Genomic DNA, 14,150 nt, shown 5'->3' on the forward strand with positions numbered 1-14,150 from the left:
TTTAAATATTTGTGTTCGTATACAGCGTGTGGTCAATATTTTCGAGTCAATCCAGACCGTGTGACCTCAACCAGACCAGACCTCAACCCTCCACTGTCTCTCTGCACAGTGTGTGATGCTCTAACCCTTTCTGCTTTGACTGACCTCTCTTTGACTCACACACACACACACACACATACTGGTGTATGACCACTCTGTGACACAGCCAGACAGACTCAATAGGCAACCCGGCACATTCCTTTCCCCAGGTGGTATAAAAGACGCAGCCAGATCAATGGCCTAATGGGCCCCGGACCAATGGCCGACGATCATTAACCCTGGATGAGTGTGAATTCTTCATACGCCTGGCCAGACTATTGTGTGACCGCTGTGTGTTCACATACAGACCATAGTGGTGTGTGGGTTGTTTTCTGTTGTGTGGAGCTGGTTAACCGCTGGACGAGAGGTCTAATTGAGATGGTGACAACGTGTTTTCTTGACCTGCGTAAGTGATGGACGTTAATGGACACATGGACAATAACGGCATCCCATGCAGAGGCTTTACATTTGTCTTGAGTAGAGATGGTTACAACAGCTCGTTTTTTATATTAAACTGTTTCGTTATTTGAGAATTTGCAATGACGCTGTTCTTCAAACATTGATTCCTGCAGGAGAATTGTGGTTTAAGGTTTAAAGATTTCATGTTGGAGAAACCTACGTCACACCTATTTACTAGTACTACGTCAAACAATTGCTTCCACCAGATCACCTCTCTTCCTCAACAGTTCTCAGATTCAGCAGGAGCTCTCATCCCCCAACACTCCATTCTCCTCCAGGCCTCCACTCCTATTCCACTGGGTCCCTGCAGCTATGTGTGTGTGTGTGTGTGTGTGTGTGTGTGTGTGTGTGTGTGTGTGTGTGTGTGTGTGTGTGTGTGTGTGTGTGTGTGTGTGTGTGTGTGTGTGTGTGTGTGTGTGTGTGTGTGTGTGTGTGTAGGGCTCGTGGTGGTAGGACAATGGGCAGTAAGGGGGCTGGCTGAATAGGACCATTGAGTCTGCTCAGCCAAACAGAAAAGCATCTCCCATCTCACTTCAAAACCCACAGTTTCACTCTGTACAACCAGGCCTTTATTCTCCATAATTACTCCTTGACACACACGTATACACATGCACGCACACACACACAGACTCACACACACACACAAAGATGCATAAATATATCTTATATATAAATAAATTATGCACGAATCAGAAAAATAACTGACTCTTGACACATAAAGACATGTCAAGAGTCACAGTTTTCAAATTGCAATACTTCAACAGTTTAACCTTTAAGTTCACATGCAGAAAAATCATGTATGTAATCTTCATGAAATTGCACTAGTGCATGCCCACAGATTGAGAGCTCCACTGTTATGGTTTAGAGAACATATCAGACTACAACAGGCTCAAGTGGAGCATTTCCTTCTTGTGTCATATACACAGAAGATTATTCATTTATCATGACGGTATGTGAAGAAAGGTTTGTCAACGCACATAATAATCATCTGCTGGCGCTTATTAATCAAACTTTTTCTCTGGGTGAATATCTGCAGCCGGTGGCCATAAAAACATCCATAAAGGCGTTACGGTCCTTGGCAGGCACATGGTCTGCAGTTTAAGCCATTATCAGACATGACCTGCGGGTAAACTCCAGAGAACTGGATATAGAGTTTACCCGCAGTTTGCTTTTCACAGATGCACAGCACAGAGGGAGGTTCTCTGCACAGACACATTAGCAACAGCAACAAAACCTCTGCATTATTCAGGCGACAGGTGGTGGAGCCCGGTGCAGCAGACAGACAGAGGCAGGAAGTGATGTATTAACTCTGCTATGGAGATCACATGATCATGTTTACAGCACCCCAACACTGTCGTCAGCTCTAATCAACACAAACTCTCTCTGTGACATGTGCGTATCAACGCTTTTTCAGCGGGACATATTTGTTTTCTCCTTTTTTTGTTGTATCTGTCTGATTGTGGCTGTTTGAAGCATCATCAACCCCCTGCCCACTCTCTCGCAGTGAATCCAGCGGGGCATCCCCTGCTGTGTTCTCACATCCAGTTCTTCTGACTTTCTACGAACTTAAGGGGCCAGGCTGAAAAAGTCCCCAGATAATCTGGAGCCTCTCACTCAGACTTTTGTGTTCACACATGCACACAGGATCTGCAAGTCTGCTTGAGTTCAGTGCAAGTCTGCAGTGAAGCAAATTTCTAATACAATATTGCAAGAAAAACAATGTCATTCTAGGACAGGATTTACTCATGATGTCTCAGGAGGAAGTGAGGGTCGTTCACTGACCAGAAGCTTTTTTATTTAATTCCTGGCACCTTCAGTCTGCATTCTGAACCCAAAAACCTTCTCAGACTGGACATGTACAATATAAATAAAGGCCATTTACCGTTTCTGTCTGAACAGCTGATCACGACATAGACAAAGTCGTAATCTTTGTTCCCATTGTCATTGCAAGCTGTTTGTCTGCAGACCTGGTCCTATTGAAACATTGATCAGTAACCACTGACTGGCCTAAATATCAGAGAGGATGTGTACCCCATCACCCCAGAGAGAAACAACTCAGACAATGCATCTAGAGATTTATTTCCAAAGCCAACTAAGCCTAATTTCTTTGCCGTAATAGAAAAATTGATGCAACAGATGTGTCACAATTTGTGTTAACAACCTAATTCACTGTAAGCCCTTTAACAAGAGGAATTATACTAAACAGCCTGTCAGACAAAGGCAGCAGACCTTGACAAAGACAGTGCTGTCACAGAGTGCAGTATCACCGACAGTTCTTGTCAATGTTGCACTGAGCAATTTAAACTCCACCGAGCTTGTTAGCCTAGATCCAGCCCTGCGGCCAGCCTGCTCATTGTGCGTCCAGCACACTGAATCATTGTGTGGGAGGATAATCCACACAGGGTAACTGGTGCACTCTATCATGCAACATATAAGGACAGCAGGCTGTAGGTATGGATAGATGGGCAGGATGATCCATCACATGAAAATGGCATTTAACAAGTGTGAAATGTGAACTTTATTACCATCCACCCATCCATCCATCAATCCACCTACCAATCCATCCATCCATGCATGTATATCTCCACCCTTCTACTAATGTATTTATCCATCAATCTATCCATGTTATCCATCTATCCACCCATCTTTCTATAACTGCAAACACAATCTCAATCCCCTCACTCAGTTTACAGCAGGTCTGTGTGTTGGAATGGCATGACATCACACACACACACACACACACACACACACACACACACACACACACACACACACGCATGGTGGAACAAAGGGTGCTGGCAGCAGGAGCTGTGGTGTGTGTGTGTGTGTGTGTGTGTGTGTCAGGGATGGGGGGTAGCTGGGTCTGAGGGGGTTGAAGCTCCATATGGGCACCCCACCCCTTGTATCCCCCCCAACTCCCCCCTGCAAACAGGCAGATGTCAAATGGGACGTGCCTCCCTGAGGGGGCACAGGGTCACACTGCACAGGGGTAAATAACAGAACAGGAGGGACGGAGAGAGAGAGAGAGAGAGATGCCTTCCTGCCAGCACACCCCCACCCCGAAACACACCGAAGGAGATGTGTACACATGCTACCAGAGAAAAAAAGCTGCTGACACAAACATACCAACACACAGGGACGGGCACACACACACACACACACAACTACACACTTCTAAGTGGCATTGAGACAATTTAAAATTATGAAAAGTATAAAAAATTAAAGGGAAAAAACATGAAAAGCTACAATGGCTGTGAGTAAAATACATTTTCAACATTAGAGTCTCATTTTTCACTATAAATTCAGAACAGAAACATGCAGCCACCATGTATGATCACTCTTTAGTTAACGATTTCCTTAAGATCCTGCATTCATTGAAATTTCATTTAATATTTGAATTGTGTTTTATATCATTTAATTTGCATGTGATTAAATTACACAAGCTTCTTTTGCAAACATTGCAAAATATAACTGATTTTAAACTACTGTCACTGACATGAATGATCATAATTCAGTTAGATCTTGACTTTCATGACGTTAGCATTTATTGCAGGGGGCTGTTACTTTAAACTGCAGGTTGTAGCTAATTGTACCTAATAAAGTGGTAACTGCATGTACTTCGTTATTAATTGCTCTGAGGAAAACAATGATTGCTGTGTGTGTAAGTGTGTGTGTGTGTGAGGCACGTACGCCTCTAATGTGTCTAACACTATTTGACTGAAGGGAGATGCAACTCAACTCAAGGACAGGTGTCAGTTGTGTGTGTGTGTGTGTGTGTGTGTGTGTGTGTGTGTGTATCCATTCCCCTGCTTTGTTTAGGACTGCAGCCCATACCTCCACACACAAACACACGCACACACACACACTCACACACGCACACACACAGGCTGCTCTCTGTGTATTGAGCCCTGAATGGTTACGCCCGCGGGGCAGGAGTAAGGTTACTTTACATACTGCACTTACAGCTCCCTTTACCACTGGGGTATAAAATGGATTTGAATGAGAAAAAGGGGAACAGTGGGGTGGAAGGAGGAGGGCCGGGGGACTCCCTTTGTGTAACAGGAGGTCTGCTGCTGCTCTGGCATGGCTATGGAGATGGAGGAGAGGGGTCACTCTCCCTGCTCTCCCTCCCTCTGTTCCTTTACTATAGGCTGGCTACTCTGTCTCTCCTCCTCACCCCCCTCTCTCCCTCCATCCATCCCTTCCTCCCTATTAGCATAGCAGCTGCCTGATACAGGGCGTAGGGTGGGGAATGGCCAGGTTGCTGTGTGCATATGTGTGTGTGTGTGAGGGTGTTTTGTGGGATGTCGGGGGGGGGGGGTTGCAGGGTCCAGTCAATGGCGGTCCGTCTGGCTGGTGAATAGCAGCTAAAGCAGGCCCCCGCGAGCTAGACAAAGGAGCCGGGAGGGAGGGGATGGGGTCGGGGTGTGTGAGGGAGATGGAGGGAGGAGGGAGGGGGTGGAAGAATGAGGCAGTGAATGGAGCGCCTTGTCACTGGCGCAATGGAGAGCAGCACAGAATGAACTGGAAGAATGAAAGAAAAGTTCAAAAAGGAGCGGAGGGCAAGGAAAAGACCGGCCCGACCACCTGTCTCTCTCTCTCACTTTATTCCTTTTACTCCCCTTCTTACTCAGAGGCAGACTTGTGGGGAGGGGGTGTCCACTGGACGTGTTTAGCGACAGACATGTTTTTATTTTCAGGGAGAAAGTGCAGTATCAGCAGGATTTCACTGCTCACTGTCATTCCCCAGCATCGTTGACTCTACGGGCTGCTGCTGTGGTTTAAAGCATTTCTTGCTCCACACTGTGAAACAAGTAATAACAGTGAGCAACATGGCGTGAGACTGTCAGAAAGGATGGCTGAGCAGAAAAAGTGCTGACAAGTTAGAAAGTGACACTGTGGGATGATAGTTAACGCAAAGAAACAAGATCCGAATCAGTAATACATCAGAAACTTTGTATCTCATTTACACAAGATTTTTGGATATTGCATAATTTATGTATCGGTCATCGCTATGAGCTGAAATGCTGCATTTAATTTGGATGAATGCACGTTTATGTGACTATTGATTTCAGAAACCAAACAAGCTGACGCTAATCAAACCATTTGTTCTGGTGGAACTTGTGTCGCTATGTGTCAGATAAGTCTTTCACTTATTTAACAGTAAAACGTGATAGAGCACACGGCTCATCTCTAGAGGATAGTCTGGTCTTTTGCACAAACATCTCAAGGGAATTATGGGAGAAAAATTCAATTTGAGTTGTGTTGTGTTGATCTCAATGCTAAAAGAACCTATAGATACGAACTATGATCAGCTGATAATATAAACAGTTTGTTTGTTGGGCTCCAGGGAAAATGAAACAATATGATTGAGTGTTTTAAGGATCGTGGATAAGCATCATCTTTAAAGCTGTTATAATCAGCACAATTTAAAATAAATTAGCCTTTAGCTTCTTATTAAATGATTGTTTTAGTTAACGCTGCTCTCAGATGTTTTTTTGTTTTTTTACGAAAAAGGCCACTTCTACTGTCAGCAAACACCAGACAGAGTCAGAGATGAGCTGGTGAACATAACAGAGCATTTAGAGGCCAAACACTGTTTCCCCTCAGGAGTCGATGGAGACCAAAACAGAGCTGAAAGGAGAATTTGTCAGGTGAAAACAAACACAACTGATTCAACAAGTTCACTATATCAACTTTGTCTCCAGAGCTCCGGTGCTGCCGCCAACATGCGGCCAAAGAGTCAGTAAACAAACGTCATTCATCTCACAACAGAATCAAGGTGTCTAAGAACGTGTCACCTCAGACAGAGAGTGTGTGTTGTGGACAATTCACAACAGCTGAGAGATGTGCACCAGCCAGAGCTTCTAAACTCCTGAGCCATCACAGATGAATTATTTTAAATATGTCTGATAAGTAATATTAAGTTAGGTTAAGTGTTGTTTGGTAAGTTGATCTTGAGCCTCAGTGTTTTCTGAAATGTCCTCATGGAAAACACAGAAATCCAAGAGGCTGACAGCGTGTCCACATTCAAGCAGCAAAATCCTATCGCAACCATGAATCAAGTCACGAAAGAGGCATGTTACAAACTATGTGAGGAAATACAAGTCTCGATTTCACAAGCTGGGTCATTAAAAGAGCACGGCAGGCGTCATGTGGAGGGCAACAACAAACGAAAACACAACGCAATCGTGAGGGCTGTGGTTCGAGCAAGGGGAAAGACAGTTAAACGTTTCTCTGAGTTCCTCTTTTGGTGTCGTCAATCAAAGTTTTCCTGCAGCAACTGTAAAAACCTCCTCGTGTGTGTTCTTGTCCCAAATCAGACAGCGACTTTGGGGAAGTGCAGGATTTCACAATCAAAGCTGATACTGAATTAATTGTCCAATTACATTGTGTTTTCACACGTATCACAACATGTTCTCTTAAGCTTGTGTCTCACAGATCGAGTGCACCCCTTTGAATGAGGTATGAATATTTTATGAGGGTCTTTTGAACAGCGATGAAAGATAATCACACAGCTGCTGCAACATAGACGCTCCAACGACACTAAATATCGTTTACTGGTAAAATACAAAACAATCAGACGATGCCTCCATACACACACTATCATGCAACTGGTCACGTTGGCCAATTCGGCCTGTTTACGTCTTTACTTAAGTGATTTTTGATGATGCTCCCCTACGTGTTCTGGACCTGATACAATTCCCTGAACAATTCTTCAGCTGATTTTTCTGTCCTCTCTGCAAAATCCGAAAAATGCCTTGTGTTGTCTGGCTCACTAAAGCAGGCCGCTCCATGCAAAAGGCCAGACCCAAGACGGGGTGAGGAAAGCCAAGGCACATGAAGAACCTATTAGGGGGCCTAGCAGCCAGCAGCAACCCTGGGAGGCCTGCCAACTCAGTGTGTGAACAATGGGAACCCAGCTCAACAAAAACATCCTGCAGAAGTGAGAGACTGGGGGGGAGGGAGGGAAGGAGGCGAGGGGAGGACAAGCGAGCAGCAGGCCAGATAGCTTGTTGGGCTGCCACGGTATCAAAACACAGAGAGGCTGGAGCTTAGTGCAGCGGACTCTCCTGGTGTTGAGTTTGTATCTGACAAAGAAATACATCAGTCCAGTGCACTTGATGTGGTCAGCGCTGAGGTCACAGATGGTTCAGCTGCAGCTCTGAGAGGCGGCTTCAACAGCTGCTCTAACAATAGCGCAAACTTTTACTTGTCGGTGAAAACCAGACGTTTGCAGCCGCTATTCGGAATTCAAACTCAAGCTCTTGCTGAAATGAAAACTTGCACAAAAAAAACAGCCGTTAAGCTTTTCCCATCACATCTGCAATCCTCAAGCAGTTGCTGGGTCAACACCCAGTAGATGTTGCAACGGGAATAGGACTGAGAAAGATGTAGAGACGCGTCTCTTTTCCCACGATCCTCCAGCAGTCGTATCAGCATTTTTGTGAAACAGGGAGATCACGACCCGTTCAAAGGCTAAATTTCAAATGAAACAGGTGCTGAGACCAAAATATAGTCCAAACATATCATGTGCATGTTATGTCGGATCCGAGTCAGACATTAAAAAATCTCATAATCTTTTTTTAGTCGCACACATTGTTTAACGCTTTTGGCTGCAAATGAGTGAGTGTGTTCCAGCTTTTTTTTTCCCTTCGACCTTTTCTGACTCATGACCGCTCCAAATAAAGTGAGAGAGGTTAACAGTGCAACCAGACATTTTCAGGTCCATTTCATCACAGCAGGCCAGGAGGCTTCAAAGTTCACATTTCACAGGAACAAAAAATCAAACAGCCATTGAAATTTTTACAAGGAATTTTTTTTTCTAGTGAAATCATGGGGGAATCTTTTGCAGACGTAGAGTAATAGAGCTCAGGAGAAAAGGTGAGCAAATTCAAAGACAGAAAAAAACAAAAAGATCATAAATAATGAATACAAGACACGTTCGAGTGCATGCGGGAGCTAAGTTTGAGAGGCAGAGCTGTTAGCAGGGAGCAAAGCCTCAATCGTTGGAAAAGAGAGCACAAGAGACGAGTGTGTGTTGGAAAGTTTTTGAGGGTGTGTATGTGTGTGTGTGGGTGGGGGGGTGTAACATAAAACCAGCTCTCCCACAACAGACACAGGGGAGGGGACCCTTCTTTAAACCGAACCTACCCACAATGCACCAGGCTCTTTTATCCCGGCAGTGAAAGGATGAGGCCAGATGAATGACAAAAGGAGAGAATGGGGATCTGGGTTGGGCCCGGGCTTGGAAGACAGGGAGGGAAAAAGAGAGAAAGGAGGAGGGGGGGGGGTGGTGTTTCCCAAACCAACCTTTTCTACTAAAAATGCAGGAGGAGGGAGGGAGAGCGAGGGAGGACGGGGGGGTGTCGAGGCCGAGAAAACGTAGCTTGTGCTTTGGAGGATGAGGAAGAAATGTATGCATACACCAGTGAGTTTAATGATTTCTTTACTGGCTTGTACACAAACGTACAAAAATAATACAGCACTCATCTCCACATGACGTCACGTCATCATCACAGTGTTACAAACGTTCAAAAATAAAAGAATACAAACAAACAAACAAAAATGAAACATGATGGAACATCTGCATCACTCATGATAAAATCAGCTGTTTCTCTCCTGCTTGAAATGAAGCAAGACCAGAAACACAACTTGGTCCAAAGAAGTCAGCACTTTTTTTTATTTTTATTAAAAAAAACAAAAATCTTCTCACTCATGTACACCAATCCGGCAGCTGGCTCCTTACGTCATAAATGTTATGACCATCGTGAGCCAGACAACCACACAACCGTGCAATTTTTAATCATGTTACAATGATCTTACCATCAAATGTATTATTCCCCTTTCAAAAAAAACAGGAAGACAGCACTTCAGAAAAGAAAGTGCCCCAAGATATCATCATCATCAGCGTTGATATATATATATCCATATGTATATATACATACACCCAATCACAGAGATACACGCATCTTTGTCAAAAAGAAAAAACATCATGTTCTTTTTTTCCACAAAGTGACACACACATTAGGACATTATCACCTGGAGCATATATTTATACAATAGTATTTTGTTGTGTTTGTTTTTTTTCTATTCAGAAAAAAAATTAAAAATGTTGACACATAAAAGCCAACGTTTCAACAACAGTCATCAGTGCAATATTCAAAGAAAAAAATCAAGTTTAAGACAAGCGATGCATATTTCATTTGTTGCCTGATAACCAATCTATACCTTGATGTTGTGGATCTATCGCTTCCGTTACTTGTGGTTGTTGAAAATGGGAAGTTCTCAGTCTGGACGACTGTTCAATGCAGCGGCACGGAGCCTCATGAGAAGCGCACACACACACACACACACACACACACTTCAATTTTAAAAAGACAAAAAAATATACACTCACACTCTCTCAGCAGCTTCTCATGAGGTGAACTAGTGCTGCTGTGAAGCTTCTACACAACTGTTGGCCATTTGAGCAGTAGGCTTTTAAAAAAAACAACACAACAACACCAACAAAATAAAAAGAAAACATACAAGCAGCATCGATACAAATGTTAGGGTGCCATGACTTTCAAAAATGCAGCAGGCAAGTTGATGGAACCATTTTTTTTTTCCTTTTCTGTGACATCCTGCAACAGTCATGTGATTTTTTTTGTCTTCATCGTCCAACAGTATTAGGGTCCTGCTCAGTAGTAGTAACTATTCCAAAGCCTTGGCTCCTGCAGTTACCCCGTACAAACACTGGGGGCGCGCAAGGCTCCGCATTTTTTTGTGCAATAAAACTCCCTGCATTTATAAGTCATGCGATACAATTCCATTTTTTTGTATGACTGAAAATAAAAAAATGACCAAACAGGCTGATAGAGAGAGAGAAAGAGACAGAGAGGTGGAGGTTTATAGGGAAAAACAACACAACAGACAGAAAGAGAGAGAAACCACAGACTCCTTTGCAGAAAATCACACATTGCTTGTGAGAATTGGTTTGGTTGTAGTGTAAAATAAAACTGTCCCGACTGAGGATGCAGGGATGGGTTCATTGCATCTTCTGGAGTCCGTCTGTCTGTCAGGCTTCATAGCAAAAAGAAAACAAAACATACTGGCATGCGGATGATCACAAACAAATAGTGAATCTCTTCAGACTCCAAAACAACGTGGCAGAGTGGTGAGACAGCTGAACAACTTGAGAATACTTTATAAGTCGAGGTAGCTGGCAAAAGGCAACCAAACAAAGTCCTTTAAATGGGAGGAGGGGAGAGAGAAAGTCCTCTGGTGGGTCAACAGGCTATAACAGAGGGGGGGAGTTGGGTTTCTGGGGTGGTGTTGGTGGTGGGTGAGGAGGGTGAGGAGGGTGAGGGTGGCGAGATTACCTCCACACGGGACAGTTTATATACTACGAGTCTGAAGCAGCTTGAGTCACCCTTATAGATATTCTTACACTCATAGATTTTTGTTTGTTTTTTAAAAGAAGAACCACAACATATTCAAAAATGCATCTTCTCAATGTACCTTCATAAATAGAAAAAAAAACCCAGCCTGCTTTCACAGTGATGACTAGGGTGTTAATAAAATACTGAAAGGAGATTATAAAGTGAATTCCAAATGCGACTCTTTCTTTCTTTCTTTCTTTTTTGATACAAAGCGAAAGCAGCGGTTTTTCTTTTTAGTAACACAGTGACCATTGGCAAAGTGGTCGCACTGGCCTGGAAAGAGTTGGACGCCAGCACGGCAAGATCTGCCTGCAGAGGAGGCACAGTGCACTCAGCTACTGTCTCTTTCTTTTTCTCTTAAAAAAAAAAAATAGTAAAGCTATTGTGTACAGTACTTCACAACATTGATGAAGCCAGTTGTTGTTACATCATGATTACACATCTGGAAAGCGTGTTGGATAGCCATAATGCCGCTCTTTGAGAAAAAGAAAAAATAAAGATTCATTAAAGAAATATAGGCCTCTGGTAGCCAACAGAGGGCAACCCTTCTTCTCTTGCTCGTGTGTCTTCCCTTTCAGATATTCCAGCATGCAGCCATATAGCATCAAGTGCCATGTTTCATATCAAATAACTTAAGAGGATTTTACAAGTGAACAATGCATAAGGGGCAACAGGTCAGATCTGTGGCCCCCCCACAAAGAAACTATTCAACTGTACTGAGGATGGGAGGTCATGGATAGAGGAGAGAAAACTGGACCATCTGCACTCCTGAGTCCTAACACACACACACACAGGCTGCTCTTATAGTGGACCACACGATCTATAGTAGACACATTCAAGAGTAAAAGCTTTAGTACCAACAAACTCACCGAAGTGGCGTTTTCTTTTTTTTTGTTAAAGATTCGTGCTGAAGCGCTGCGTGTGCGTGAACCATGTGGTGGCTTCACTCAGAAGTGCAGAGAGGGCCCCGTTTGGTTTACAGTGAGGGGAGGTTATTGTGCAGGCCTGTTTATGCATTTCCTTTTATATATGTATATATATAATTTGGCACAACTATGTAGATAATGGCAGTTTTTAACGCTTTGAGAAAAAGAGCCTGGCTTTCCCGCATGTGTTGCAGTTTGATTTTTCCACTTATTGTTGCTGTTGTTCTGTTATTTGTCTTATTTTTTTTTTACCTGACAGCAGAGACAGATCACCGGGCGCCAGAGGAGTACTTGGCCTTGGTGATGAGGTATAGCACAATGTCTTGGTGGCCCCCGAAGGCGGCGATGTGTAAAGCGCTCCACCCTTCCCTGTTGGCCAGTCGGATGTCTGCGCCAAACTTCACCAGCAGTTTTACCAGCTCCAGGTTGCCGTCTATGACGGACTGGTGCAGGGCCGTCTGTCCCTCCGGCCCGAAGGAGTTGACGTTGAACTCGCAGTTTGTCATGTTCTGCAGCAACGAGTGCAGCTCCTTGGTGTTGCCCTTCTTCACCGCCTCCTGGAAAACCCTCTGCGGCGCGGAGCACGTCGACACATCCGCCTGGCTCATGGTTGCAGCGCGCTGGATGGTGGGGGAACCAGTAATCCTGCCCGGAGCTCTAAAGCGGATAGTAACGTCTTCTCCCTGCTGAGCGTCTCTGGTCTGGTAACAATGCCACAGTTACACTGGATTACAACCAGTTATTAAGGCACTTTAAGGTACTAAAAGACAAAAACGATCACTGTATATATCCCAAAAAGGACAATAGGGAAAATAACACACTCGGTGTGCAAAAATGTAAATAAATTGAGAGATCCTATAAATCCCTAAAGCATTAAGGGGTGCTCTCAAGAGGTCCAGGGTCTCTGGATGAAGTTCCCCTTCTGTAGCAGCAGCAGGTCGCCTATCGCAGGAGATGGAGAAGAGACACCTCCGACTTCACTTGGGGGAAACTGGAAGTAGGATCTCCACAGGGCAGCCTCCTCGTTGCCGGGTCCCCACAGGTTTTAGTTAAACGGTCCCACCTGTTTCCTGGCTACACGTCCTGGCTATATGTCGCTGCTTATGTGGCCAGGGTGTCTGGAAAAGACAAAAAAGACAAGAAAAGTCCGCATGAATCCCGATTCCAGACCTACAGGCTGCAGGAGAGACCTCACATACCGCTACATCCAAGAGCAAGAGAGGAGCACTCCGAGCGCACGTTTTACGCACGGACACACTGCTCGATTTAGCCATTAAACATGTCTGGAAGTGTGGTCCGCTGCGGATGTTTGACTTACCTGTGACAGATGGACGGGTCGGTGGCGACGAAAGCGATAGAAATCCACCGTGTGGCCCAGGTCTGTGTCCTCCGTGCGGTCCTCGAGTCTCTGCCCTGCGCTGCGCTCTGGGGGAATATTTTACGCGTCCTTTATATGCATGACAATACCTTCCCAAAGAATCAACTGTGGAGGAATGGGCGGAAACCCGGGGAGGTTATAGGCTGCCGGCATGGTTAGTGGGAGGGACCAGTGCCCTGTGAATCTGCAGGAAGGGGCGGGTTTTCTTCTGATGGGGCTTGGGGGGTGGGAAGCCAAGCGTAACTGCAGAAATATTAACCAAGCCGCCCGCAGCAGTGTGATGGTGAGCGCTGTATCAGATCTCCTGCAGCCGACCCCAGGATGTGGACTCGAAGCCAGAAGGCACGATGCTGTCAGGGCTGTAAACCGCTGAGAGGACGTGCATGTGAAAGATCGTCCAGTGGATTCAACATCAACCAGATCTTGAAACTAAAAGTCAAGTTAGATGTCAGAGGCAGGGATGTTAATGTTCTCTGGCATCCGAGGGGTTTTCCTCAGCCTGTGCACGTGTATAATGAAAAATGAACCAAAATGGGCAGTTGGTTTTAAAAAAATCATATATTCGGAATGGCACGTTTTACGCACAAACTAATATGTGACATTTTTTGAGTTTTCGCTGTTATTTTGACTCATACAATATGTGAATTTCACTACTTAAGGAAATCATTTCTCTAACTATTGCTTCCTGAATATTTTCCGAAATTGATCATAAATGTCTCTTTTCAAAGTGAAAACCATGTGGACTCATTCACACTCTTTCATGTTACACAGGGGCAGAAAAGGTGACAGGTTACTATGACACACTATCCAACAGAGGGTATGGTTTACAGCTGCGTGCTGCTGCTTATGTTACCCAATCCAGCGAACTGTGAACATCTGGTTTAA

The 14,150-nt window shown here is 44.5% G+C and overlaps 1 protein-coding gene across 1 annotated transcript; it reads right to left on the reverse strand.

The window, feature by feature from the left end:
* Nucleotides 1-8,969: 8,969 nt before the first annotated feature.
* nrarpa (NOTCH regulated ankyrin repeat protein a) lies at nt 8,970-13,379 on the reverse strand. Its single transcript, XM_020082406.2, has 2 exons — nt 13,206-13,379; nt 8,970-13,005 (listed from the first exon to the last, which is right to left on the reverse strand). The coding sequence occupies exon 2, from the start codon at nt 12,493-12,495 to the stop codon at nt 12,157-12,159; it is 339 nt and encodes a 112-aa protein (XP_019937965.1). The 5' UTR covers nt 12,496-13,005; nt 13,206-13,379; the 3' UTR covers nt 8,970-12,156.
* Nucleotides 13,380-14,150: the final 771 nt, after the last annotated feature.

This window comes from Paralichthys olivaceus, chromosome 18 (genome assembly GCF_024713975.1).
Source record: "Paralichthys olivaceus isolate ysfri-2021 chromosome 18, ASM2471397v2, whole genome shotgun sequence".
In the NCBI taxonomy this organism is placed as follows: Eukaryota; Metazoa; Chordata; class Actinopteri; order Pleuronectiformes; family Paralichthyidae; genus Paralichthys; species Paralichthys olivaceus.

Bases quoted from the DNA above. Each gene is read 5' to 3' on its own strand.
- nrarpa (XM_020082406.2), bottom strand. From the start codon at position 12,495: ATGAGCCAGGCGGATGTGTCGACGTGCTCCGCGCCGCAGAGGGTTTTC.